Source organism: Neocloeon triangulifer, unplaced genomic scaffold (genome assembly GCF_031216515.1).
Source record: "Neocloeon triangulifer isolate White Clay Creek 2 clone unplaced genomic scaffold, ASM3121651v1 ptg000014l, whole genome shotgun sequence".
Lineage (NCBI taxonomy): Eukaryota > Metazoa > Arthropoda > Insecta > Ephemeroptera > Baetidae > Neocloeon > Neocloeon triangulifer.
This window is the reverse complement of record NW_026775556.1, coordinates 13,398,499-13,426,059: the sequence shown is the minus strand read 5'-3', so window position 1 is coordinate 13,426,059 and position 27,561 is coordinate 13,398,499. Positions and strand designations below refer to the sequence as shown.

The 27,561-nt window shown below is 36.3% G+C and overlaps 3 protein-coding genes across 5 annotated transcripts in view; 1 reads left to right on the top strand and 2 right to left on the bottom strand.

The window, feature by feature from the left end:
• The window catches only part of LOC132199576 (cysteine-rich motor neuron 1 protein-like), a 138,788-nt gene extending 125,201 nt beyond the window's left edge, over positions 1–13,587 (top strand). For both annotated transcript variants that reach the window (XM_059624401.1, XM_059624402.1), the window contains 6 exons: positions 1,777–1,893; positions 6,937–7,077; positions 9,562–9,717; positions 10,475–10,870; positions 11,988–12,179; positions 13,006–13,587. In XM_059624401.1, the coding sequence (XP_059480384.1) occupies positions 1,777–1,893; positions 6,937–7,077; positions 9,562–9,717; positions 10,475–10,870; positions 11,988–12,179; positions 13,006–13,289 (1,286 nt within the window). In that variant the 3' untranslated portion in view covers positions 13,290–13,587. The remainder of the gene's footprint in view (positions 1–1,776; positions 1,894–6,936; positions 7,078–9,561; positions 9,718–10,474; positions 10,871–11,987; positions 12,180–13,005) is intronic.
• On the bottom strand, positions 7,333–8,768 carry LOC132199581 (uncharacterized). The gene is made up of 6 exons (XM_059624409.1): positions 8,521–8,768; positions 8,331–8,438; positions 8,244–8,274; positions 8,112–8,173; positions 7,926–8,040; positions 7,333–7,865 (listed from the first exon to the last, which is right to left on the bottom strand). Exons 1-6 carry the CDS (start codon positions 8,680–8,682, stop codon positions 7,621–7,623), a joined length of 723 nt encoding a protein of 240 aa, XP_059480392.1. The 5' UTR covers positions 8,683–8,768; the 3' UTR covers positions 7,333–7,620.
• Positions 13,588–13,975: 388 nt separating the features above from the next.
• Positions 13,976–27,561, bottom strand: part of LOC132199580 (cysteine-rich motor neuron 1 protein-like) — a 59,094-nt gene continuing 45,508 nt past the window's right edge. The window contains exons 3-4 of one of the 2 annotated variants that reach the window (XM_059624407.1): positions 16,464–16,640; positions 13,976–16,025 (exon numbers count right to left, since the gene is read on the bottom strand). In XM_059624407.1, coding sequence (XP_059480390.1) covers positions 15,835–16,025; positions 16,464–16,640 — 368 coding nt within the window. In that variant the 3' untranslated portion in view covers positions 13,976–15,834. The remainder of the gene's footprint in view (positions 16,026–16,463; positions 16,641–27,561) is intronic. The other variant, XM_059624408.1, reaches the window with a different exon arrangement.

Here is a 27,561-nt window from a genome sequence, read left to right as displayed (position 1 = left end):
ATTTTAACACAAATTTAATTCAAAATGAAATTTTTTTAAAGCTTTATTTGGTTAAAAATTTGTGAGGGTTTAAAACTTTGTCGCCTGTACAATGCTCTCTTTATCTCTCTTTCTTCTTCTTGCCAACATTGAATCGCAGCAGGTTCTTTGAACTCTCGCCGCGTCGGCTGAAATTGATTATCAAACACATTCCTCGTTGACGACAAACGCAAATTAAAATTATGTAAACCAGCAATTACTCGTCGACAAGCATCATTAAGCAAGAGAGGAGAAATCTTCTCGCCACGATAAATTTCATTTGGGCACATTCAAGAGTGACCTGGCTTGCAATTTAAATAAATGGCCGTCGTGGTGTGGCAACCCTCTGGCCCTTGTCAACCGGCCAAATCAACAAACGCGCGCGAGTCCTTTATACGCAATTCACCGGCGCTGCTGAAAGAAACAAGATAAAACACAGTATAAATATATTGTGTGTTTGCGCCCGTCGGGCGAGGAATGCACAACACTTGCTCGGCAAACACTGTAAATAAGCAAGTTTCGCGCACTGAGGTAACCGCGAAATTATTTCGCTGGCATCATTACAACATCGTTGTTGGTTTGCACAAACCATGGACAAAGTGCTTGTTCTAAAGTAATTTTACTGAAATTTAAGATGAAGATAATTAATTTAAAATCGGATTATCCTGCGGGTTTGTAGAATTAGTTTAACGTTTTAATAATTTAAGCAAGAAAAAAATCATCTGATCAAGGAAAAGCAAACTATAAATTATATTCATTATATTCATGTGCTGAGTGAGCACTAGTAAATGCGATAAACTAACTTCATGTGAATTTTTTTAACAATAAGAATAATATATTATTTTAATAATCAATATAATAATGATTAATTAAAGCTAGGGACTCTACTATTCAATGTTGCAATTCTAAAATACTGAACCGTCGATGAAAAGTAGTTATATATATATAATAAATAATGGTTTGGTTTCTGATAGAATCCTCTGGTATATAAATATTTTTTGTTATTAGTTTATACATTTTGTGTTTTTAAGTTTCTTATCTAAAGTAAAATTTTATGAATGTTTGTAACCTTTTTTTACTTATTGTATTTTAAAATATAAAACACGTTGAATAAAATATTAACTCTATACAGAATAAATAGTTAAAAATATATTATGAAAATATTCATTATTATACAACTGAATAATATGTTATTACTTTCATCTAAACACATAGGATGTTTAATGTTTTAATAAAAGACAGACCACCCATTGATTTTTAATCCAAGAAAGGAAACACTCCCCTGACATTCTTAATTCTAAATAGAAAATAATTATCAAAGAACTACTTCGCACTTTCAGGGGTTGAATTGCAATACAGCACGTCAGACCACAATTTGAGAAATGTTGGCAATAGCTAGTGGCTAATCAATTGTGGTCTGACGTGCTGTATTGCAATTCAACCCCTGAAAGTTCGAAGTAGTTCTTTGGGCATTATTTTCTTTTTTGAACACATTAATTTGCAATACATTTTACTTTATGGTAGTCCCGCTCATCATGCATGATTTATTCCCTTTACTTCCATTTTGCTGCTTGGAGAGTCCAAATATTTTTATTGTGATGCAATTATTGTGGAAAACAAACACAAAAGCCTTTTTGCTTTTATTTGCTGCTGATCGGATGCCAAGTAAATTTCGACATCGCTTCTTACTCACCGCGCCCATTCGTGTGTTCAGCAAGTAATGTGACTTTTTTATTATTTCAACTTGTCTTGTTGCAGACTCGGACATCCACTTGCCGCACTGCAAGTTGCTAGAAGGGTGCTCGTTGAAATGCAAACACGGCCTAAAGAAGGATGGCCAAGGGTGCTTCTCTTGCGAGTGCCACAAAATTGACGGTAAGTTTTGAAAACTTTAGTTACCAAAACTTTGATCCGCTCTGACCGAGCTAGGCAGAATTTAAAATGCCACAAATTTAAAAATAGCAGGATGAAGTTCACACAAAATTCGATCTAAACGGTAAAGAAAAAAAATTAATTTAATTCGAAACTTTTCATTGTATTTGATAAAATTGTTATAATCTAATCCACATGAAAGCTATTCAGCTTTACATTATGAAATTCATTCATTAGCTTTTAATGTTGTTGCGTGCAGTCAATATTATGTTGTATTTAAAATGCCTGGTAAGCCGGGCACGTTCATTATCTAACCACTCTTGACAATAAAATTACACAGTCTGTGGGCGAAAACGACAACAAAGAAGACGATGAGCGTGAAAACGATTCTGAAAACAATTACGAGAAACCCACGTGCCATGCATGCATGTGTGTTGGTGCGATGCTGTGACAGAAAGGGGTAATTAAATCGGCGTGAAGCTACGCGTGAAAAGATGAGAAATCGCGATTATTAAAAACATAGTGGCTGCGCTCGAGATGAAGGAGCGTCGAGGGGCGTTTTTTTTCTCTCTCTTTCTGCCGCGTGTGAAGGTCTTAATACTACGAAGAGAGATTGATGCTCTCCCAAAGAGACAAAATAATGCAGCGTGGGCGTCCATTCACTTCATGCTGGAATGCCGAAGGTGTGGAGTTGCGAAAAAGGTGCTTAAAAGGAAACGTTGCAAATCTGTAAATGGAAAGGACGCACGACGGATCTGTTACACACAATGCCCATGTAATTTAGCCTGTCTTATTAAAGTGTAAAATTTATTAGGGCCGGGACGCGAAAAGATTTTGGCCTTGCTTTTTTTTAAATATATAATTGAAAGCAATTTTTATATAAACTTTGCACGGACTATTAAACTGTTTAAGTTCTCTCTAAAATGTTAATTATTGCTTGATTTTTTTCTCATCATTTTGCAAACGTGTTAATAACAGAGAGTTGGAGATAATTGTCGAAAATTATTGCAGCTTTTAGCTCTTGACGCTATCTATTTGAAATATACGGCCGGTTATTTCGGCAATAATTATAGCACACTCCACTCCTAAGCGGATCACCAATCCTTTTTTCATCTGCACCGCGCGAGCCGATATCGGAAAGCAGATCTGCAATAAATTAGACTCCCAACTTTTGCCAATAAATTATAATAAAAGAATCGAATAGGAGATAGCGGCGTGAAGCAATTTCTGAAATCTGTGAAAAATTGCCGTTATCAGCCGATAATTTGCGAGATAATTGAAAATTACAGACTCGGTGGGCGCAAATTGATTCGTGCGGATCACACGTTGTTCTTCAAGAATCGAATTTAATATTATGCGAGCCAAATTGATGGCGGACGCACGTCTTGTGCCAAAGAAGGAGCTAAGGAGACGATCGCATGCCGAGATTATTCAATGTCCCGAGACGGACGCTCTCGGGCCGTCCGCAATCACTCGTCGCTCAATGGGCCAAAGCTATTTTAATTGCCTCGTTATTTATAAACAAACGCGCCCATGAGACTGCTTTTCTGCACCTACGCAGCCGGCACTCGAGTGAAACGAACGCTCGCGCATCCATAATATGGACGCGATCATTTCAAGTACCGGCTTTTTAAGTGGATAAATAGGAGCCAACACAGCGTTTCCGGTTTTGGAGGAATTTGAGCCAGACATAAATCATGTCCAAATATAGCATTCAATATACAGGGTTTCAATCATGTTAATGCTGTAATTGTACCAAAATTATTGTCTCGATTCAAGATTTTATCAGCACGAGATGATTTTGCAGCATTAAATTATCGAGGAAAATATTATGAAAGCAGAAGATTTTATTTATGTGTAAATTTTTATTTTTTCTCTCTCACAATCAGTTTTCTCTTATAAACGAATCATCTCTAACATGGCAAGCAGGTGTACAAAGTCGCACCCTTTTTTGAATTGCACTTAGTACTTGATTCAATTCCTTTTTGCGATACATAACATTAATTTATTTCCAGCACATTTATTTTAAAATTTATAATACTTGCCGCGCTTTGAACAAGAAATATCAATGAAATTATTTTCATTTCACATGTAGCACTTAGTATTATATTTTTATTCAATTCAGTCCATCCGTGTAGACATCTCCAGTCTATACATATTTTATTACAACGCTGCAGCAGCAAAGAAACGAGCAAAGTGCTTGAATGAAATGTAATCCCTCCACGGTCATCATGTACGCAATAAATAAAGTGGCCTGCCGGTCGCTCTGGCTGCAAGAAAGTGAAAAGTGTCTTGCACGCAACAGCACCAGGGGATATCATTTTTCTGCCCTGCTCGACGCTTAGTTTGTCCGTTCGCTGTCTCGTTGTCTTAGTTTATTTTTATTTCGTCAACTTGCTTAAACGCCGATGTAATTATTCAAGCATATTATACGCCTCTAGAATTTCTCTCGTCAATTTCGCAGCGGGCTAATGATAATATATTGCCGTTTGCAACCCGACACCAAATATTTGAGCAAATTTGAGCACCACTGACCTTTTGCCAACGTTTTGATACACGTGCTTTAATCCAGTTTTTTTTTTCTTTAAAAATATAAAAGTAGGCGCTAAAATGTTTTTGGCTTTCACTAGAGTATTATGCATTATTTTCTGTATAATTTAGTTCTCTTTTATGCTTTAAAAAATGTAGCTGTTTTTTACAACGATTGATCTTCCAAAAGTACTTACTTTTTCTTTAGTGCAATCACTCATTTCATAATGAGGTTGACTAGTACAATCAATTCCAATTATTTAATAAAAGCCTTCGTATTCTTAAAATTATAATTTTATACCAAATTTACAATATTTGGCCTGCCTAGGTGTAAATATTTAAAAAATGTGAATAACATATTTAATTTGAAAAAAACGTGTCCAATCTAATATCTGTTGATAAATGAAACAAATTAAAAAAATCTAACTATAACAATTTTACTAAAACTTGTTATAAAGGAAAATAAAAAAATATCAAAAATATATTTACTAATTGTTATTAATTTTTAATATCAATCTTTATTTTTTTATTTGGAAACAATACAAAATATTTAAAAAAATGTTATCTTATTATGCCTTAACAGCTTTTAAAAATTACGACTCATTTCTTATTCCTCGCGACGCTCAGAGGCGATTTCTCAATCACCTGCCTCAAATCTTAATGAAAGTCTCGTGGTTGCACTCGATTAATTCCCACTCTGCTCTCTGCACAGCGGGGTCGGCGAAATTTATTGCACCCTAAATTAAAGGTTAAACTAACAGAATCGGTCTCTGTGAGTCACGTCGCGCTTTCGCATTCCCCGCGCGGGTAAATCAGAGCACATAAAGTTTGAAGAGGTTGAATTTGTGTGTGGCGCCTTTGAGAAGGCGGCGCGGTTGGGAAAAGAAGTCGCGTCAAGTGCTTTCGGGGTCTATCACTCACTGAGTCATGCGCGCACTTGGCGGTGCGTTTATTTGAACAACGCTCGGCTCGCGGATCATCCTTCGCCGATCTCTTGATGCTCGCCGTGATGAGGCGCCAAACCCAAAGAGAGAGAAAAAAACCAAGCATATGAATCTTGTTTGTGTATCTGGGCTGCCTAATTGCGTCATCCATCAGTTTTTTTAGATGACAGTCCTACGATTTACATTAATTTTAGTTTATTTTCTTTTATAGTGAAAATATAAATTATGGCATTGAAGCTGGAAAAGAAAATTAACAAAGTTGTTGGGGGAGTAAATTTGTATTACAAGCCGTTACTAGCAATATAAAACTTGTAAAACTTATCTTTCAAAGAGAATGTACAAAAGTGTACTATGCAACTTGCTTGACTCAATAGTTGATCAGGTTGCATAATTTTTGTCACTTATAGCAAATTCAATAATATATTTTTATCACAGAAAATATATGCTTCACTTCCAACTTGCAAACTTTTTTAAAAAAAAAATTACTACAATTAATTTTGCGTTTCGTCCACCGTTTATGAAGTTAAATTTTCTAATTATAAATTTTGGAAATTAAGAGAACAACAATGAGGGCGTGTCTGGTTGTTAGACTAATGACCATAGAATAAATTGAGACTGGGTCTTTATTTTATTGGGTCGCTGTAATAATTTATTTACTCTTCCGTGCTCCAAGCCATTAATTTTGATTTAAGCAAGAGAGCAGAAAAGAAATGAAGAAAATAAAGAGACGGCTTCAAGAAGGATGAAACGTTTTCTCCCGTCTTGGTTCGCCCAGCGTCATTACGCATTCATCGTCAGCCTTGCCATTGACCTAAACCTTTGGAGCGTGAAATTTCAAATGCGGGCCGGTCGGGTGCAATAACAATAATACGAGATTATATGAAAAGGGTGCCAGCCCGAATGAGAGTCTCTTGGATGGAGAAGCGAGCAAGTCGCGCATAATTTATCCCCTCCTAAATGCTCCAAATTATGTCGGGGCCGAGACTTTTTTCCTGATGAATTGCTTTCGTGACTGGACGAATTGTCTTTTTGAGAGCACGATTTTAACAAGGCGCCTCCCGCTGCTCTGAATTTATTTACACTTACAACAGCGATTCATCATCGTTCTGGCAGTTCTGGAATGTTTGTATAATTTCGCCAGCGAAACTTTTTCGTGTATTTTGCCTCGTTCTAGTTTGGTCTCGACTCAAACAAGGCGTGCTGGGAAAATTAGATAATTATCTGTGAGCAGACTTAAGCAGCACTTTGAAGTGATAAATTGAGTGAGAAACGAGAGTCCATTAGTCATTTAATATAACAGCTAAATACAGTTGTCTGCACGACACACATAAGGAGAAATAATGCAGCGCTCGAAAAATCTCTTATCTGAAAGTTTGGAGCGTGATGTAATGTTATTAAGAAAACGACATGCGTCTGACACCCGAAGTGAGAGAGTTATAAAAAATCCTAAAAGAGCGGCGGCACCAATAAAGGGCCATTAATTGATGGGAGGGAGCCGCACAGGCGCTTCTCATCACTGTGAATGGAAAATTCAATGTGTGCGTTAATTAATCTCCGCTTCCTTTCGTTGCAGACGACGAGTGCCCCCTGGTGTGTCCTGACACTGGGTACGTCCACGACGCGTCCGGCAACCAGATGTGTGAATGCGTCAATCACACGCTCTCATCCACCCCCGCACCAGTGCATCCAAGCCTTGGACCCAGACCGTGTGCAGGTATGTCAAAAGAAATTCACAGGTTTCCAAATAAATGGAAAGTATTGAATCAAATTTATCATTCCTCAAAAAATAGAATGGTTTATAAAGTTTTATCTGATTTCTGGTATGATTGCAATAGTTACCAGAACTAACTTGATTTGATTTTGTGAGATTTGATTGTGAGATGGATAAAAAAAAGTTTGAAATGTAATTATTGAAAAACGGAATATAATTAAAAAAAGCAAGTGATTTTTTCCTATGTGGTGTAAAAATAGCTTTTGATATATTTTTTTTATTTCATTTTTATTATTTGCGAAGATCTAATAATAATTGTCAGATAATAAAATGCTAATGTGGAATAGCTATCCAATAAAATTTAAAAATAATTCAAGAGCACAAAAAGGCCCAAAATTTAGAAATAATATGAAAATAAATGCGATATCACAGTACAAAAGTGACTGGACTTCTTGCATTTAAAATTTGTCAAAAAGAAAACTAACATCAATTGTTGTTACCTCTGAAGCTAGTCTACTATTGAGAATTTGAGAGGCAGAATATATATTAGTAGCATTCTTCATACAGCTCGCAAACGAAATTTTTGGGAAGAGTTCCGCCCACAATGCACAATATTTTGTTCAATTCACCGGCACTTGCAAAATAGACGTGTGGGCAAGTGTTATGATCAATTTGGCCATGCGTTTTCCACAATGTGTCATTTAAGTGAAATGGTGTTCCATCATGCCAACGATAATCATGATGCGTGATGTTTCCATAGTCCTTTGCTGACAACCACCATCTTTCATAATCTGAAAAAATTCCAAATAATTTATTCGAGACTTAAAATTTTAATCAAATATTCGTTTTACGATTTATAAACGACTTAGTTTTCATCCGAAGTGCATATAAATCCTCCAAATTTTTTGCAGTGGCCAAGTGAAGGCCTCTCTTCTCACAATACAAGTAAGCGTCGTCCCATGTCATCTGTAATTTCAAGAGAGATTTTTAATGCACAACGAAGTGCGCACATGATTGAATATTAAAAAGCCTGTTACCTTTGTTTGGTTGTAAAATAAGTATTTTTTTCCATTAGAGGCTGTTGTCAATTTCATTAAACCTAACAAATACATGGAAATTAATTTTCATAAAATTATAAGATTATAAGATTAAAAAAATCCTCCACTTACTTGCACGAAGACATCTCATGAAGGTTTTTAACTGAAAAAATTAATTGTGTGAGAAAGTGTTTGCAAAATCTATTCCCATTTCCAAACCTCGTTGAACTGATTTTCAGGGATTTTTCTGTCTTCTTGGATCTCCTTGTTACTGTCAATTAACCTTTGGAGTATTTCATTTGTTTCATTTGAATGTTCCAGTTCCACCTTCAGAAAAAAATTATTCGTAACAAGTAGTATTATTTGTTTGACATGAAACTACTGGCTTTTTCAAAATTTATTTCTTCACCTCTTTTGCGTTCAAGTTAGTTGAATTTTTGATGTTGCAGAGAAGCACAAAAGCGGTGGTGATTGCAATGATAATTAACAAGTATCGGCAGCAAAAATCGCTCTGAATAATGGATTTCCCTGGTATTTCAAAGCGCTCACAAGTTTCGACCTTCTCCTTCATTCTGCAGTCGACTGTTCAGAACTGTGGGAATAACTCGCAAAGATTATTGGTGAAGCCGACTAAAACATCCAGCTTGACAAACTTGTGGCCAAAAATGATTAAGAAAGTAGGCGTATATACAGGATACAGGAAACTTTGCGATGTTGATAAAAGTATCTCAAATTTCTTCGTATCTGTATGAAATTTCCCCAAGTTGCAGCAGCAAGGATATTGACATATTGACTTTTTGAACTATATCCACACTTTGTTTACAGATTTATATATAAAAAAAAATATATAATTAATATTACATTTTCTGCTCTCATGATCATATTTAAAAAAAATCATAGCTATAGTTATTATTATTTATTGGTTAAAAAATTTATCATGGCTAATATGTTTGGTCCAATTGTTCAATCTCATCCTTAAACGATGTAACGTTTTGAAATTTGCACACGAGAAGATAAACCGTGGGCTAAAAATAAAAATACTGAAACAACATGAGCGCTGCTTTTGGCTCCCTTTTGTCCGCTGAGCAGATTTGTCCGCTGGATTACGTGGGCTTATTCAAATAACTGCGATCCACCTGCTGCAAACACCTGCCAGGCGGCCCGCGGTGAAAAAATAATCCTCGACAAGCCGGCCCGCGATGAAAGATAAATAATTTAAAAAGCGATAATACCTCCTATTGTCTTTCGCTCTAGCTGGGAGGATCGCGCGCTTTATTATTTATTCGTCCGTTTTTGAAAGTAACGCTCCTGCCGATAAATCAATGGTAACGACTGATAAGACCGATTCACAGCCTCGAGCGCCGTGAATCGGGCTTTTTAATCTGGCATTGTGTGCCGCAGCGACCAAACCGTGCTTCTTCTACTGACAATCTGGCACCCCATGTTTCAGACGGTCTCTTGCTGCGTCACGACGGCGAACTTTGGAACGACGGGTGCAGAGAGTGTGTGTGCAGAAACGGTGCCCATTTGTGCTCCCTCCTTGGCTGTCCAAGGTGTCCGGGAGCGTCCTATTCACTTCCTGGGGAATGCTGTCCTAGATGCAACGGTGAGGAAAACTAAAATTAACCAAAATCAAAAGAAAAACGCATAAATATTAATTAATTTCATTTTTCGTAGTAAATTCTCTTTTTAAAATATTAAAAAATAAAATATTTAAATATTACGTATTGTGATAATTGAAGATTAGGATATAATGGACAATTAGGTGACCATCTATTTCAATTCTCTTCAATTGGCCGCGATTTTCAAAAAAAAAAAAAAAAATTAAAAAGCTCGCTTCTTTCTATTTTTTTTTTTTTACAACTTGTTACAAACTTAAATACAATTTATCATTACAAGAATTAAGTATTCCATAAGTTTCGCATTCATTTTTCCTTTGAAAACTTTAAAATACTCCATCAAATTTTCACCTATTCCAACAAAATCTCCTTTTTTATCAAGTTTAGATGAGGCGTTCTGTGCCACCAAGTAAAAGAACAAATGAAAATATTTTATTGTACGCAGTTGGGTGTTTTACGATGTCAAAAATAAATAATTAAATTGAAAAAAATATTTTATTATTATTAATCTTTTTAATGGAAATTTGAATCAATTAATAGTTGTGCAATTTTTTTATATTTTAAAATTTATATTGCATTAATTCAAGGAAGTGAAAATAAAAATATGAAAATAAATTTTGTATGGTTTGTATTTAAAATTAAGTTTAATGCTTTGCAATATATGCTTTAAACAAAATTTAAACTTCCTGATTTGAATTATCAAAATATGTTTTAACTAAAATTGGGTTTATGTTTCCTTTGCAGGCAGTTCCTCTGAGGGTCCTGCCGCATGCCAGAGTGCGGACGGCGCCGTGTATCCGGTGGGCGAGCGCTGGAAACTGGACCAGTGCGTCTCGTGCGAGTGTGGCGAAGGCGGGCAAGTGCTGTGCGGCCAGGAGCCGTGTCCGCCGGCCGCCTGCGACTTTCCACTGCCCCTGGTGGACGGTTGCTGTCCGCGCTGTCCGACGGTGACCCACCGGCCACCACCTGGCGCCGAGGCGTGTCCCGCGCACCGCACAGAGGGCGAGTCGTGGCGAGACGGCGCCTGCTCGTCCTGTGTCTGCGTCAAGGGCCAGATGGTGTGCTACGAGCAGAAGTGCCCGCCGCCTGCGTGTCCCTTTCCCGTCTCCATCAGTGGACGATGTTGTCCTGTTTGCACTAGTACGTAATTTTAAAATACTGATTTTTTATCTATTTTATTTATCTTATTTAATATTGAATAATATTGATGTATAATATCAAATTATTAATTAAATATTTTATATACTTAATTAATTTCACGAAATTAAATATTTCCTTAATTTACTAATATTCAGAAATATTTTGATTCAACAAAAATAATTTCTTTTCTTCATTTAAAAATCTACAATTATTGCACACCATAGAAAACGGAGCTAAATTGAAGATAAATTTTACATATGAAATTTGCCACAGTTTCTTAACTTTTATAGTAAGATACATAATTATTTATTACATGTAAATGAAAATTATAGATTGAGAATGGTTTCATTAAAATGTTTTATAAATCTAAATCAGCAGACGCTAGGATAAAACGGTGTAGCAAGTATATAAATTTAATATTATTACATAATATAATATTATCAAATTTTGGTTTGAGTGTTTTTTTTTTTTTTTTTTTTTTTTTTTTTTTTTTTTAAGTATTGTATTAATATTAATATCCATTTAATTTTGTTTTATTATGCTGGAAATACTAATCTTTTATAAATTTAATCTTTTGAAGCTAAAATCCTACTCACAAGGTATGCTCCCGAGATGACACACCCCGATTTCAATGAAAATTGGTGCACAACTTCTACTACCCTTTGGTACCCCAGAACGGTCATTAATTTTTGCCCAATTTTCCTTGTTTAATTTTTGCCATTTAAACTCCATGTAATTTGAATTACATTGGAGAAATCAGATGTAGGCAAATTATATACACAGAGGACGCTTTTGTTGCCTACATCTGATCGTTTTTAACATGCGTTTTAATGGAAACTACCCTCCCTTGTGAAATTGGGCAACTTTTGATAGCCATTCCAGAACACCCAAGGGTAGTGCAAGTTGCATACCAACTTTCAACAAAATCGGCGTGTGTCATCTCGGGAGCATACCTTGTCAGGCCTAAGCACGGAATTCTAATTTACTATTCAATCAGTCGCACGCGCAGTGCTTTTCTATCCATCTGTCCATGTCGCAAGTTGACTGTCAGCCGCGTGACAGCAGCTGATAAATTTTTTGTCATTGCTAACGAGCCGTGTGCCTTTTGTTTTTGCAGATGTGAGTAATAGTTGCGTGTTGGACAACAACACCTACATGCCGGGCGACACGTGGACGCGGCCTGGCTGTGTGGAATGTCTGTGCAAAGAGGGCGGACAGATTGTGTGCACGCATTCTCCACTGTGCGCGCCCCTCAACTGTCAAAACTCCATCAAAGTACCTGAAAGATGTTGTCCCACATGTCCATCAGGTAGGAATAGCTTTTAAATAATATTAAAATTTAATTAATTATACTACTTCAGAACATTTCTTACTATAATTATATTGATGAGTATTTAATTTATTTTAAATCTCTTAAAAAATATTTTTTAATCAACTTGTCGGATCAGAAAAAAAGTTAATATTTGCATTTTGAATTTTAAAAGGATTTTTTGCTTCATAAAATCTCAATAATGTAATTGTTATTTTACTTCTCTCAATGCCACTATAAATTTCTACAAATCATTAATATTTTTTAGGAGAGTAAAACGGCTTTACTCTCCTTTCATTAGTTTGTCATCTCAATTAAAATCCAAGCTCCAGGGCCTGGGGGTAGTTTTATTTCTTACACAGTACATTTGATTCTTCTTTTTAACCTGATAATGAATATCTAAAAATTTTTGCATAATATATTTCATAAACTAAAATTTTAAAATGGCCATCAACATATTCTTAAATTTATTAACATGAGAGGGGATCACTGAAATCATGTAATTTTCATAAATCAAGCTCTGCAATATGCTTAAGTGTAATTGGGTTCAAATATGATAGTTTTTTTTTCATTTCAAAAAGCGTAACCCTTTTTGAATAAATTCTTCCAAAATATTGATGATTATTAAATAAAACAAAATTGTATTACTTTATTCAGAAATAAAAATGCGTATTAAAAATAATTATTAAATATTTATTAATTGTGGTTTTTAATTGGAAAAAGAGATGAGAGAATAATAAAACAAATTTACTAAAAATATAGCATATTTACAAAGAAACCTTTTTCAATTCATACCTTACAAATTGTTGGTTGATTTTTGTTGCAGACCTGGAGTCGGGGCCGTCGAGCAACTACATGATGCGGTGGATCGTGCTGGGCACCGTGGCGGCGGTGGGTGTGCTGAGCTCGTTGGTGGCGTGTTGCATCTGGCGGGGCGGCAAGTGGGCCTACCTGCAGTCGTGGTGCTGCAACAGCAAGGTGCAGAGCCTCAAGGGTCCGTCGCCGACGCTCTTCTACAGCCCCGTGAAGCACCTGGAGCCGGCCGAGCACAACGGCACCCCCGGCGAGTACATGCAGGTGAACACGGAACACGACAGTTCGCACGTGTGAGTCCTTCCCTCCTTTTCCGCGCGAGAGAGCGAAAATTTTGATTTTCTGCGATTATTCTGTGATGATGACACGTGTGAGAGCGCCGAACATGCTACTTTTTCAACACGCATAACCCAACAAGACTTGATTAATTTATATAGTTCGTCTCTCTCCCTGACCGCGATAGAGACGCACACAATTTCGGAGCGAGTGAAATTGTTTTGAGAGAGAATGAGGAAAACAAAATTATAAACATGTACGTGCGGAAAACTGCTCTTCGTGAAACCGAGATGATGTGTATATTTTTTTTTTTCAATTAGTGCTCCTTGTCGTTGACTCGTTTTTGTTTTTTGTTAATTTATTATTTTTTTTACGTTGTTTGATTGCGATGCCCGCACTTGGAGATATTTGCGAAGAGAAATCACACAATTAGTGAAATATGACAAAACAAACAAATTACCAGATTTGTTGATTGGTGCCCCAATTACTTGCCATTATTTATCAATCTTTATCCCAACCGAGCAATGTAATTATTATTTTATTTTCTCTTCGACGAATTTCTTTTGGGTCGGCTCCGTTTGCTTGCTGATTGACTCGAGCCCCACTGCACTTGTTTTGTACAAGCACCATACACGATGGAATTTTTTTAAACAGGGGACCATGTTTCGGGACGCGCCGGAAGTATTGAGAGCCGTGGAAATTCGCTGATTTGTTCGTTGTTGCTTCTCACGGCCGGTGAAACGCGAAAAATGGCCTGTTGAGGAGGAGTGCTGAAGAAGTATTTCTGACTGATTGCTAGAGACGAGGATAAATAATTTATTAATGTTCGCGATGTGTACATATTCAAGTAAATTAACTTTTAAGCAGAGAAGCCGTCTTGTACATACAAAAAATAAAAATAAAAAAATCAATGTTATACTTGTTGCGAAATAAAAACGCGCCTATATTTGTGTGTCGACGTGAAAAATGGAGAAGTATGTGAAAAAAAAATAAATAAGTTAGAGCCAAGATGTTTGTAATAACACATGAAACACATCATTATTTTTTATAATATTTGGAAGAAATATTTGCGCCACTCTCATTCCATTGATTGATTGATCATATATTATGTATTACATAACATGCCATCAGCGAGTTTTATTGTTTCCCATTTGATAGATGTTTCATCGTCAGCAACACGCGCAGTTTTTTGTTTGTAGTTTTCCGTCTCATCAGTATTGTTTTAATGTGGTAATTGAAAATGCGAAACAATGATAGATTGATGTTGTTCAAAAATGAGGAACAAATCGACATGGATATTTTGATTTTTGATAGACAGACGCAACGCCGCTGTGTATAAAAATGTGTATTATCATCATTGCATGTAACAATGACTAAAAACACACGCACACACAACAATGATGGCGAGACATGTGTGAGGATTATACTTTACATTCATGTGATTTATCACGTACGATTATGAAAGCTAATCTGGAAAAATGATCTCTTGTCTAATTGTATTAACAAATTATTTTCCCGCGAGACGATTCAGAGAATTTTTGAGCTACGCCAGATACACAAATTTTTTTTTAATTTCTTTTTCGGTTGTAAGAAGAAAACGCGAAACACGCCTTTGGAGACGTCTGAGCCTCCGAAGCGGTTTTGATTCTCATTTTGGAAAATTACTGAAGGTATTATTTTTGTTTTGGTTGTTACGAAAGAGGCGTAGTTGCAACAGAAGCTTAACAGAAAGATGTATTGTTGTCCAAAAATAAAGGATGTGTACATTATTCAAAATGCATTTTTGTCTTTGAAAAATCAATATGAACACCACTTTTTAAATTTTTGACACACACGTCACACAAGGTTTTATTCACACCTTTTCCTCTATAATACACGATAGACTTTGAAACTAAAAGCTCATGTTTGTACAATTTTTAATCTTCATTGCAAAATTGAGATATAAGTCCATCCAAAAATTTCATGATTATACATTTCTCTACAAACATCCACAATAATTACATTTTATAATATTATTTGATTTATCATGATGTTAATTTTTTATTTTATAATATAGATCCCATTAAATAACACAAGAAATGGAAATAAGGGATAAATAAAACTGAACAAATTTTATAGGTCATACAAGTTTTTGACTAAAAAATTAAATTTTTACATTTGTGCATTGTCATGAAATTAATGCAAAATAATGTTTGTCTCAAAATTAGAATAAAATCAGATGACGTCACTACTAAAATACCGCAACCCGCAAAAGTCAGAGCTCTCCTTTTGTCTTTTATTAGTCCCAAATGAACCGCGCGCTGATGCATTATTTGTAAAAATAAACTTTTTCTCCGTCTTTCTTTCATCTGCCTACATAGAATCTGTCTAACCAGCACGCACACGTTTCTAAATATACACACGTCTATCGTGTGCATCTCACTTTTGAAATATTTCGCTCTTCCTCCAAATGCGCACGCTTAATTTAATTGTGTTATTGTATACGTGAATCGAATAGAGTTTGTTAGTGGATTTATCACAGCGGGTTTTCTTTCTGCTTCTCTCACGCGCGGCCTCCGTCGGAGATTCAAACCGGGTCCAAGCTGTCGGGGTCGGACAGAGTCACTGGCGAGTATGTCCTTAGCTTGGCGCCGCACCTGATGATGAACCAAAGCAACGGAATCAGCACAAAAAGACCGGCGAACGTCACACCGACCACCGGGATTTCTTTCTCGCCCACCACGATCGGCTTCGTCAGCGCTGCGGCAGCCGGATCTGCTGGGAAATGGTAAAGCATCAGTAAATTTTTATAATCCCATATATTGCAATGAGTAGAAACAAAGGAAAAAAAATCATTAAAATTGTTGAAATTGTTTTTAATTATTTTAAAATTAAATATTAATTTTAGTTTTTAATAATTATTTTGGATATTAAATTAGAAAATTTTATCGAAAAATGTCTTCTTATTGGAAAAATTCAAACTATTTTTAACAGGGATCAAAATGCGTATTAAAATTTGTACAGGAGTCGCGAGTTTTACTTTATAAAAAACTGAACAATTATACAGAATTTTTTTTTTTATATTGTATTGAGAATTGAGATTTTTTTATTAACAAACTTTAAACGTCAAATTTTTTGGGAAATCCATTTAAATTTTACAATTGTACTTAAAAACAGGAGAAGCAATAGTGTTTAAATTTATCTATTGGAATTTACCACAATCTTGGCAGCATTTTTCTGTGCGTCTTTTATCTGATGTGCAGTTTGTGCATTTTGTGGATTCGCAGTCCAGCTGGCTGTGATGACACACGCACTTTCTGCACTTCTCCTCGTCGCTCCATGCCTCGCCGTTGGCCAAGTGGTGTCCAGGTATGTCGCAGCCGTCAACAAAATCTGTCGGAAATTGATATTTATAAATAATTGGTTTAACACATGAAAATAATTTGTTATTTAAAAAAAAATTATATAGATTTTCTAACTAGTAAAATATTTTTTGCAGCTTTCGTATAATATCAAGACGTATAAAATATCTCATATGTATGAAATTCCCGAGACTGTATAACATTTTTTTTATGGTGTGCGTAAAAATGCCTGCCGTCTGACAAAAGGTCAAGCGCAGGTCGCACTGAAAGGACTCTTGTCACGTGTCAGATGTCTTATTTCTCTCTCCAGGTAGCCGCTCCGTCTTCACTCTCCTTGTGTGAAAATCACGCCAAAGAGTCGGTACGTGTGGTAGTGGCTGCGGCGTGATACAACGCATGCAATCTTTCGAGTATATCTGACAGCTCCATTCTCTCCTATTCACTCCTGGAGGAGAAATCCCGCTGGAATAACATCCTCGGCATATATAGAGGAGAATAAAGCGAGAACGATATTATTAAAACGAAGAGCTTCATACATATTGTCACCGTGCTCGACCAATGAAAAGAAGTGTACCGGCACGAACCGTCTCCATGTGGTCGACACATTTCATTTTTTTAGCCTCGATCATGCAAAATTGCACTTCATCTCGATGCAAATCATCGTTCGCCAGGGTGATGGACGAGTTTCACAACGAGCCTTATTTCCGAGAATTCTATCAAGATCTCGAGCTCTCAGCATCGTTAAATTATATAACAGGCTCAACGAGAGAAAAACGCTCGCTGCTCGTGCTCCCTCTAATTGACAACAGAAAAGGACGCATTGACAGCGAGCAGGATAAAAACATTTAGCGCCGCTGTCCCCGTGTCTGCTCTAGTGTCAAGTCAAGAGAGGCGAAGGATCGTGAGAGGGCCTTTGTTCCGGAATTAGTTAGATTCTCGCTCCATTTTACGCCCGTCAAGTGCGAGAGCATCCTAACGAGATTTTTTCAGTCATAGAAGCTTGCACGAATAAATTTATCATGAGACTTTAAAATAACGCATGTTATTAATCATTTAGTTTGCAGAGAGAGTCCTTAAACGATTCTCATAAGTATAAAGTGATACTCCATAATTATAAAATAAAAATAAAAACAACACAAGAGGCATTTTAATAAGATTTTACATTTTTATTTATTCACTTTCAAGACAATGCATTTAAAAATTTATATAACTTGTTTAGTAAAATTAATTTATTCACTGACATGGCGTTCTGCTTAGTAGTAAATAGTTTATTCAAAATTTTAAATATTTTATTATATTTATAATAAAGAAATAATTGTAAATTAAAAAATTTCTTGCAAATAAAAATAATAATATGATACAATTATTTTTACATAAAAATTTAAAGGATATTATAAGCATTTGTCTATAAATAAATGTTTATTGAACAATTGGAAGCTTGGAAAATTGCATTTAATGCAATGCACATTATGATGATAATTCTACGTTACTACAATGTAGTCATTTCATCGGAAAGAAATAATCTCCATTAGGCGCTTTCAGATTTGCACTCGTCGTCATTGGGAATGAAGTCAATAAAAGCGATCAAACGGTGTGTTTTCTCACAGGTGAAATGGCGCGAGGCGAAATCAGATCCGAGTCTGTGCGCATATTGCTTTTTATTTCACTGCCAAATTGAGTGCGCTGTTTTTTTTTACAGCTTCTATTTAATCTGATCCGAATCTCCCGAGTGCATTCTCGGCACTTTTGTTTTATTTCCGTTCCGCTGCTGCTGCGGATCTTCTCGCCAATAATGCGCGCGCGGCGGCGCTGCCTGCCGGCCAGGGGCGTATGCGGCTCACGTAAAATATCTATGGGTGACTCGGCAAACACCACGGACAGAAATATTGGTCGACGCCGAATGTTGTTATGTTATTCGCTAGCTCAACCTAATGGATCCGCATTTTTTCCTCGTACGTCTGCCGATCCGTCAGCGGATGGACGGAATTGCTAAACAGAGCAGCACAGACGCGTTTCTCATTTCCTCCTCCACGCATACAAAAATCGTGCGACGGAGCAGATACAGTGTGCGCCACCGTAGAGACCCAATCGGCATGATTTCCTGCTGCTTATTCATTTTTTTTTATATAAACAATGAAGCATTTGAGGAAAAGTTGGTCAAATTTTTTTTACTGGGAGAGTATAATTAATTTAAGTATACTCAAGTCAATAAAATTCAATTACATTTTTACTAAATTATTAAAAGGAAATCACTGTAGACTAAAATTATTATGATTTTTACATTGAACTTAATTAGCCTAAAGCAATTTAAAATTAAGTGTTAAAATCTCATTCCCAAAGTATTAAAATAAGTATTTAAAATTATTCAGAACAGTATTTTTGATAAATATTTTACATAATTATTTTGAATCTTTGAAAAAATTTATTCCAGAAAGGTTGAATTGAAGCTATATCAATTAGACTAAAATTTATATAATTTTTAAATTAATTGATTGAATTATTGTAAATAAACAGCTTTAAGTGTACATGAAATAGTCGTAGAGCTTCTAAATCAATTAAAACAATATTTGTTTCTGTTTCCAAAAGCATTATATTAAATTTTAGCAAATATTGATCTGATAATATATTGATAGCTTGTTAAAATTGCGTTGCAAAAGTCGGTGTTTATATTTTGCTTGATATATTGCTCGTCATTGACTTTTATTACAAAACGCGCGGCAACAGTTCATGCGAGTTACGCAAATAATGTGAAATAGGTTTCAAATAATTTTCATTTATCGAAGTGCTGACTTGTTAATAATTTTCACGACAACGGTTCATTAAATAATGATTTCTGCGTCAGATCGCCCAAAGCATTTATTTTTTAAATGAATTTTCCTCTGCAAAATTGGGGAATTCTTTAAATCAAGGTGAAAAATGCCGTTAGCCTTCACACCATTTGGCTATTTCGCCATTAAACTGAATATATGAGACTATTTTATCCCGCAGGTGCTGGTGGTGAACCGCTGGCCGTCGTTGGCATAGCTTTGGCTCACCTGCGAGTTTGAAGAGAGAAAAGTGAGTTTTCCGCTCGCCAACTCGGACGTTTTCACCGAGTGCAATTTATTCAGCTGAACGTGCACTGCTTCCCTAGGCACACAAAAAAAGGCTCGGGAGGAAATAAGAGAGGAGCAGCGCAACGTGAAATGCTCGCTTCCCGCCGAGTGTGTACGTTTTGCAGTTGGGAAATTATTATCGTGCTGTGACACACTGGAAATCAATTATTTTGCAGCCGCTGGCGTTCACGTATGTGCAATGCACGTACACACAGAATAGGGCGTTTCGCATTTGAATTTACGCGATTCCAGCTGTTGCATTTCGATGTTGAAACACCGGAGATAAAATAATTATTTCCCCTGTTATTCTGGAAATTGATCAATTGCAATTAAAATATTACTGGGCGGATTTAAACAAAGCAGGAAATACGTTCAGTTTAAAATACACTGCATACTGAATTGTATGTTAATAGTCTTCCACGTTCTGGAAGTTTCAATTTAGTCCAGGAAAATATTCAAAATATGTCGATAATTTGCTGGAAAATGTAGAAAAATTTGAGGTAGTATTTAATATTTTGTTATTATATTATTTTATTAACACTAAGATTGTTGTGGATTATTAACTTTTACATTTGCAAAAAATATTTGGAAAATAATGGTGATATTTTACAATTAAATATTTATGTAAAAAAATTTGCAGTTTCTGATCGACAGTGCTCATCTTTATTTGAATGAAATAAGCAACCATCAGATAGCACAAAATTTATCATCCCATTTAATAATTATGTTTTTATAATTTTAACAAGAAACAAGCAGACTCATTAAAATTCTGATGGGTTTTTCGGAAATTTCTCCAGAAAAATTTTATGCCACAGGGTTGCTTCGAATCATTTTAATTTTGCTAGACTTTAGGGAGCTGCTAACGTTTTGTATCTGTAAAAGCAGGCTTTGAATTTTTACGACAGCCCGTTATTATTTTTAATGCCCTGTTTAACAGTGAAAAATTCACGCGCAGAATTTGCAAAAAGGGCCTGTTTGCGGCCGAGCGAGATTACTTTTCATGGCGTGGAAATTCGGTCTTATCAAGGGTAGTTTTTGCGTCGCTACTTTTATTGCCCGGCGGAAATGAGCGGCGCCGAAGCAAAAAATTAATTCTGCAAAAGTGTGGCGGGAAATGGAAAAAAAGCGTCCCGTGTAATGTGACTCGAAATTTTTCCGCTTCCGCTGAATTGCGAGTGCGTGTTTTTGTAGTGATTTGATAAAGCAATTTATTGGCGTGTTAATGGACACCTTTGGCGTTGAAATAGTGATTTTCTGCTCGCAGGGGCTGCTATAATGTCCCTTATCGACGGCACCGACCTTGCTAATGCATCCGCAAAGGCCGGCTTTCCTCGCTGGCCGCTTTTTCCTCTCATTCTCATCCGGCCCGCCGTGTGTACGGTCAGAGCGCAAATAGCACCTCATTTGCTGACGTTTTCAAACCAGCCATCAGCACCCATTACCCACACACCGCTCTCAAACGGTGCGCGTTTGCCCTGGACGTAAATACTGGAGTATGTGAAACTCGCAATTGCCGCTTTTTCAACCACTCAGATTTGTTTTGCGGTCTCTGATTAAGTTTCCTTCAACCCACTCCTATGAAGCAATAAACAAAATCTTAAATCTGCAAAACAAATTATTAAATTTATTCACAAACTGCAATTAAATTTTTTTTAAACTCAATAATAATATATTTTATTTTATTTTATACCCTTGTAAATAACAGAAACACTTTTTTTTAATAATTTGACAAAATTAAATTACTTTTTGAACCCACCAAAGTTACATCAAAAGCCATTATTTTAATTAAATAACTAAAAATAATAATATTCTAATGTCAAAGTTTTTATGTTTCCTCAAATCACGCAATACCTATTTAGATATTTTGATGTGTAAATAATATAAAAAGAAATTTTTAACAGCAACTGATGCATTCAATTTTTAACAAAATTGAAAGTCAAATTGAGATGGCAAAGGTAGTTGGGATAGGGAGTTTTCGATTCACTTGGCACGTAGATTTGAAAGGCCTTTTTGGCAGAAATTATTGGCCGACTCTCAAATCCACCGCCAGAGAGACGCTTTGTCGTCCTCCACAGGTAAATATCCACCCCTTCCAGTCGGTGGTGTGAGCAGTGGAGTAGAAATATTTGGCTCCGCTTGTGAGTGGCAAACTCCTCGTGAATATCTTAAAAATTGAAATGTATTCGAAAGAATAGGAAAATGCTAAATTTCAATACATGGATTCACTATTCAACGCGTGATAACATGATTTATTTTTGAAGTTATAAGGGGCTACATTCGCTAAACTTTGCAAGGGATTAGGAAGATGGAGAAGTAGGAAACTTAGTAGCGAGAGAGACTATTGGCATGGAAAGATTATTGTTATGCCTTTCCAATACAGCGAGCACTTTAGTCAAAGTGCTCACTTGGCTGTCGATAATTTCTACGGCAGCCACGAATCCTATCTCTGCTCATCCTTCTCTCTCCACTGGCCTCATTTCACGTCCGTCCCGAAAGTCATTTGCAGAAGACCGCAAGAGCTTACGTTTCCACCAAATTCGGATAACAATTACTTTTGGGCCTTTTGACTTTGACGCGGGCAAAAGCGATTCCTGAGCGAACGCTTTGGGAACGCATGTTTTTCCTTTGAAATGGTTTTTGTTCAAATTAATTAGGCACAGATGTTTCTTTGATCATTCTATCATTCAGTTATGACATTTTAATTTCCTTGTTATAAAATGAATAACTGACTTTGGATCTAAATTTAATCAAAAAAATCTGGCACCTTTATAATATCTTTATGGAATTTTTCGGGATTTTTTCGCTGTATAATGATAATAATTGAAAATTTCACTACGCGGCAAAGGTAAGCTAAATTCGTAAATTTATTAGGGCTCATTAGCAAAGCGCAACAGCCGATGGATGCTTCTTGCCGTTAATGGCCATTTTAATGGTGCATCCAGCTTAAAAAAGACGGACAGGGTGCTTTTTGTGCTGCTTTTTGAGCATCAAGTGCCACATTAAACGTGAATAGCCGCATGCATTTTCTTATCCCCGCAGCTGCGTCAAATTGGCTCGCAGCTCTCACAGAAAACGCGCGTAATTAGCCCATTACGGGAGCCCATGGACGCATAAATTTAGACCCTTACGCCTAACAACCTCGGAAGAATAAAAAGGGGAAAGATACTGATGATTATGCTGGCGTAAAGGGATCATATTTAAAAAAAAAAAAAAATCAGCTTTAATTGAGAAAGTTCTTTTAATAAAAACTGAAATTATAAATATTTCTAGCATTTTGGACATGAAGAAATGTAAATTAATAATAAATCACCGGGCATTTCATTAATAACAAAAGAATAATTAATAACATTAATAACAAATTATTTAAGAGGTGATTTTACAATAATGCTTGAAAGCGTATATATTATATATTAAATTTTTGTCTTTTAAGAAAACGAGATCGATGCTATTCATTTGAATATACATATATTCAAGAGAGCGCTCCAATATGGAGTAAGAAATATTCAGGGTGGCGCGTACAAATAAATCACCGTATGTGCACCGAACCCTCACGAGCGTTCATAAAACATGAGCCGGGCTTGGAAACCGAGACGTAGTGAATACTAAACCCACGGCAAATTTTATGTATCACCTCACTTTCTGGGCTTCCAGATTCGCGCATGCACCAATCAGCCGATCGCATTCCACTTCTATTGTCTTTTATTGCCCGCCATTTGAGGATAAAGAGAAAAGAGGAATCTGGCTGCTCTGCGCTCGCAAAACGGATCCCTTTCGAAACCAATCAAGCGCACTTTCAATTTATCTGCTCGCCGGACCGATTGTTTTTCTGTTTGCAGTCATATAGCCACCGTTGAAATCGATAAAATTGATGGGGAAGGCTGCGTTTGACAAAGAGACGCACTCGCTAACGTCACTATTAGATTGAATTTAGTAAGTGGTTATTGATGAAAGGGGTTGAAATTTTGTGTAGGTGAATTTTTTCAAGGAAACCATTTTTTATTTTTATATATTTTTTTGTAATAATTTTGACGTTGGAAACAATTTTTTAATCATTCTCAGCCACCAAAAATGTAGTGTGTTATTTCGTTATTTGATATCATATGAGGCAAACTTAAAAAAATGAGTTTTCCTTCTGTCATTCTGTCATAAAAGAATACAGAGCGCGCGGGCAAATTAAGTTTTTCATATTGCACCGTCATACCAGACAAACTTTTACACTCGACGGTCGGAAAATTGCAGTGCAGCAAAAAGCCTGTCATGAAACTCGCAGACGAGATTCCTGGCGGTAAAAATTTTTGAAATTACTTGCTTTACACAGCACCATCAACATTGCTGGGTCGTGTGCAGAAAGGGTTTCAACCCTCCACCTATCTTTCTTAATCCGCCCTCTTTTCATCGACGTTACTGCAAATGAAAGACTCCTTTTTCCTCTCTGCGCTCAGCACATTGTGTTTGAAAGGAAAAAAGCAAAACATACACACATGACTGAGAACAATAATCAAAAAGCCTGTGAAAAATTGAAGCACACACATGAGAGTCGAAAAGGGCCATTGGCGTGTTTCTTTGCTTGGAAATGTAGAAGTATCATTCATGTTGTACACACACACGAAGCAGGTCGCGCGAGGAAGGATTTCTTTAGCCGGGAGAAACTGCGGGCAATAATATCTCTGGCTACAAAGAGGCCTTTTCCTGGTGCGGCTCAGTCAGTCGCACACACATCAGCGAACAAAATACAAATCTACACTCAGACACACACGTGTGTTTGTACTGCGGACCCGAAATATATGTGTGTGCACCATTTTTTCCTGATGTTTTGTGCGCTTCTCGAGGTTTGCTCTGGACGTACAAAAGTTTTGAGCTTCTGTTCATCAAAGTTGTACGCATTACGCTCGAAAACAGTGTGAGGAACTAATTTGAAGGTGTTAAAATTTTTTATTGATTAAATTAGAGCAACAATTTATTTCATTAAAGGTTATTCTGCCTCAACACAGGTTACAATTAAATGTAAATTTGCATATTTTGTGCGTTATACATACTTTCATTTTTATGTAAAGCATGATAAACAACATATTTTCATAAACAAAGAAAAAATTACAAAAAAATTTAAATTCATCTAATATAATATACAATGAAATTTCTGGTTCTATATTTAATTTTAAAAATAAATTATTTTGTAAAATGTGAAAATTGTGTTTTTAATATAAATTTGTGACAGCTCACGGCTGTGTTCACCTTTGTGCGCTTGAAAAGTGCCCACCTTGGATGCCATATGTCGCATACAGGCCACAACAAGGGAAATAGGGCACACGAGAGTTTTGAGCGACTCGCATGCCAAGAGCAGCAGAGCCACACACGAGGAGAGTGAGCGCTTATCTCTGCAAAAATACAATAACGCGAATCTCTGGACGCTAAATAAGATTTCAGAGAGCAAGCGCCATTAGAGGGACTGGGACTGATGATAATAATGCCAGCAGCAGGTCGTCCTTTTCACGAGATGCCCGCCAAGCAAACGTCTCGTGTCACACAATATAATTTATCTAGCACACAAGTCCGCTTCTTTGGAGAGACGGAGAGCGCACGTTACACACAACTGCACTCGTCCACGCCGGTACACAATAGTAAGCTTGTGGAATAAGGCATTTTGGTGACCCGATATGTTCATCGTGAAAAAAATAAGTATGTAGAATTTAGAATTTTGAATATATATTTATTTTTAAATTTAAAATTTAATCCTGAAAAATTTTTAATAAATTTTACTGAACACAAATAATTATTATTATTTTGATTTTCATGTCAATCATATCATTTTTGCAGAATCAGCCAGATGGAATTTCCGCCAAAGCCACATTGTAAACGCAGGAGAAGAAGTTATACGCAGGACAAGGACACACCTGTTTCGAATACACATCATCAAAGCCAAGTTTGTCAGATACGAACGCGAATTTCGAGCTATTCAAGGCTTCTGCGCAAAATTCTTCAAACAACAAAAGGTTCACAAGCCCGTTTTCCACTGGAGGCTAAAAAGGACGGTTTATCCACCATAAAAGCGTTACCCAGATAAAGCGGCGGAAAAATTTATACAAGCGTGCAACTTTTTACGAGTGCCGTCGCTGACGAAAATTTTACAAAAAGTTTTTGAAAGTCACAAAAGTGTAAGCCCCCGTAAAAGTTTTATTTTTAACTTAACAGTCATGTTGCCATGTTCAGGCAGGAGAAAACGATGCAGGAATTTAAACTTCTGATGATTTATGGCGGAAGGTGCGGATTTTTGCACTTTTAGAGGAAACGTCAAGTTAGAATACAAATGTCACGTTTGGAAATTTATGAGCTATTTGATTCCAATTAAATCGGGCAATTGCTGCAACTTTACAACCCACAAACTTCTCACTGCGACCATTTCATTGCGGATTTTCACTCTAACTTTGAGCTTACTACACTGTGAATGAGCAATGAATAATTAAAAAGCACAAAACTTTTCGCGTTACATCATCTGCCGTGACAAATTCACTGCGCCAAATTGTGAGTGGCCGAGGTCGGGCGGAACGCAACCCGCTCATCTGTAGTGCCCTCCCGGTCGTATATAACGAGCGGCGCGCGCGATTTTTTAATTATTTCTCGCGGCCGAACGCATTTATCTTAATGAATGCGCAGAATTATGAGAGCAACGCCGCGGTGAAGGTGCGAGTGTGCATTATTTATGAGACCGTGTTTTATCTTGAAAAGCGAGAGCGCGTTTCCCTCTCGTCCATGCAGCCATGGTTACCAGCGGCATTATGGGGAAATTACACGAGGAAAAAGTCTGCAGGGAGAAAGTGAAAGCTTTTCTTTTTTGTGTTTTGTTTTCCTGGAACATAATTTTAAGTTTAACGATTGCGTTGAGCGCTAAACTAATTGGGGTGGGGAATTGAAATTGGAATTTTTATTTCAAGTGTCTGCTTTCACGTGTGAATATTGTGAATTATAACTTTTTTTATAAGATGGCCGTTCTAATAAATCTAATCAATTCCATTTATAATTAAATAATTAACCATTTGTGTCAAAAAGTTTAAATAATATCAGTAAATTAACAAATTTTCTGTTTCTACATATGCAATTGAGAAATCTACATTAATAATTAAGAAAATTAAATAATCCTTTGAATTATTATTTGAAAATGAGAGTACAAATACAAAAAATATTGATCAAAAATATTTTAATGTAAATTTTTTATAGACAATAAAATTATATAAATGATATTTACATGCTGACAGCAAATTAACTCCATTAAAATTTCTCGTAGTATTATTTAAAAAAACTTTTGATAATTTATATAATGGAATCGATAAAAGTTTCATTCTTAATACTTGTTCAATAAAAATCAGGATAAATAATAAAATTTACAAACACAAATTATTATATTTAATTTAATTATTCTGTTTTTTGAAATAATGGGTTTCAAGAAGAATTAAAAATGTATTTTTCATCCTTACTCAGTGAGAAGATTAGTGTGGAAATCCCTGTCGGGTTGAGTGCTTACATATCAGTACAGATTAAGGCCAGGAGATGGTCTGGTCTGCCCACGTCCAGACATTGTTCCACAAGTAGTTTCGTTGGGCTTACACGCGCGTATTTGCTAACAAATTTGGCCGGTATTTGCCAGCGGCAAACATCTTTTACGCAAACTAAGATTACATCGTGTCTGCGACGTAAGTGTAAGAGATGCAGGCCAAATGCCCGCGTACGTCTAACCAGATTTCACCCACGGACAGCAGGCAGCGCTGTTTGCCCGAGCAAAACGCAAATGTAAAGACACAAGAGAGCTGCTGCTGGACGACCGGGCACGGTGCAGGCACAAAACGGTAAATCCAGTCAGCTTTA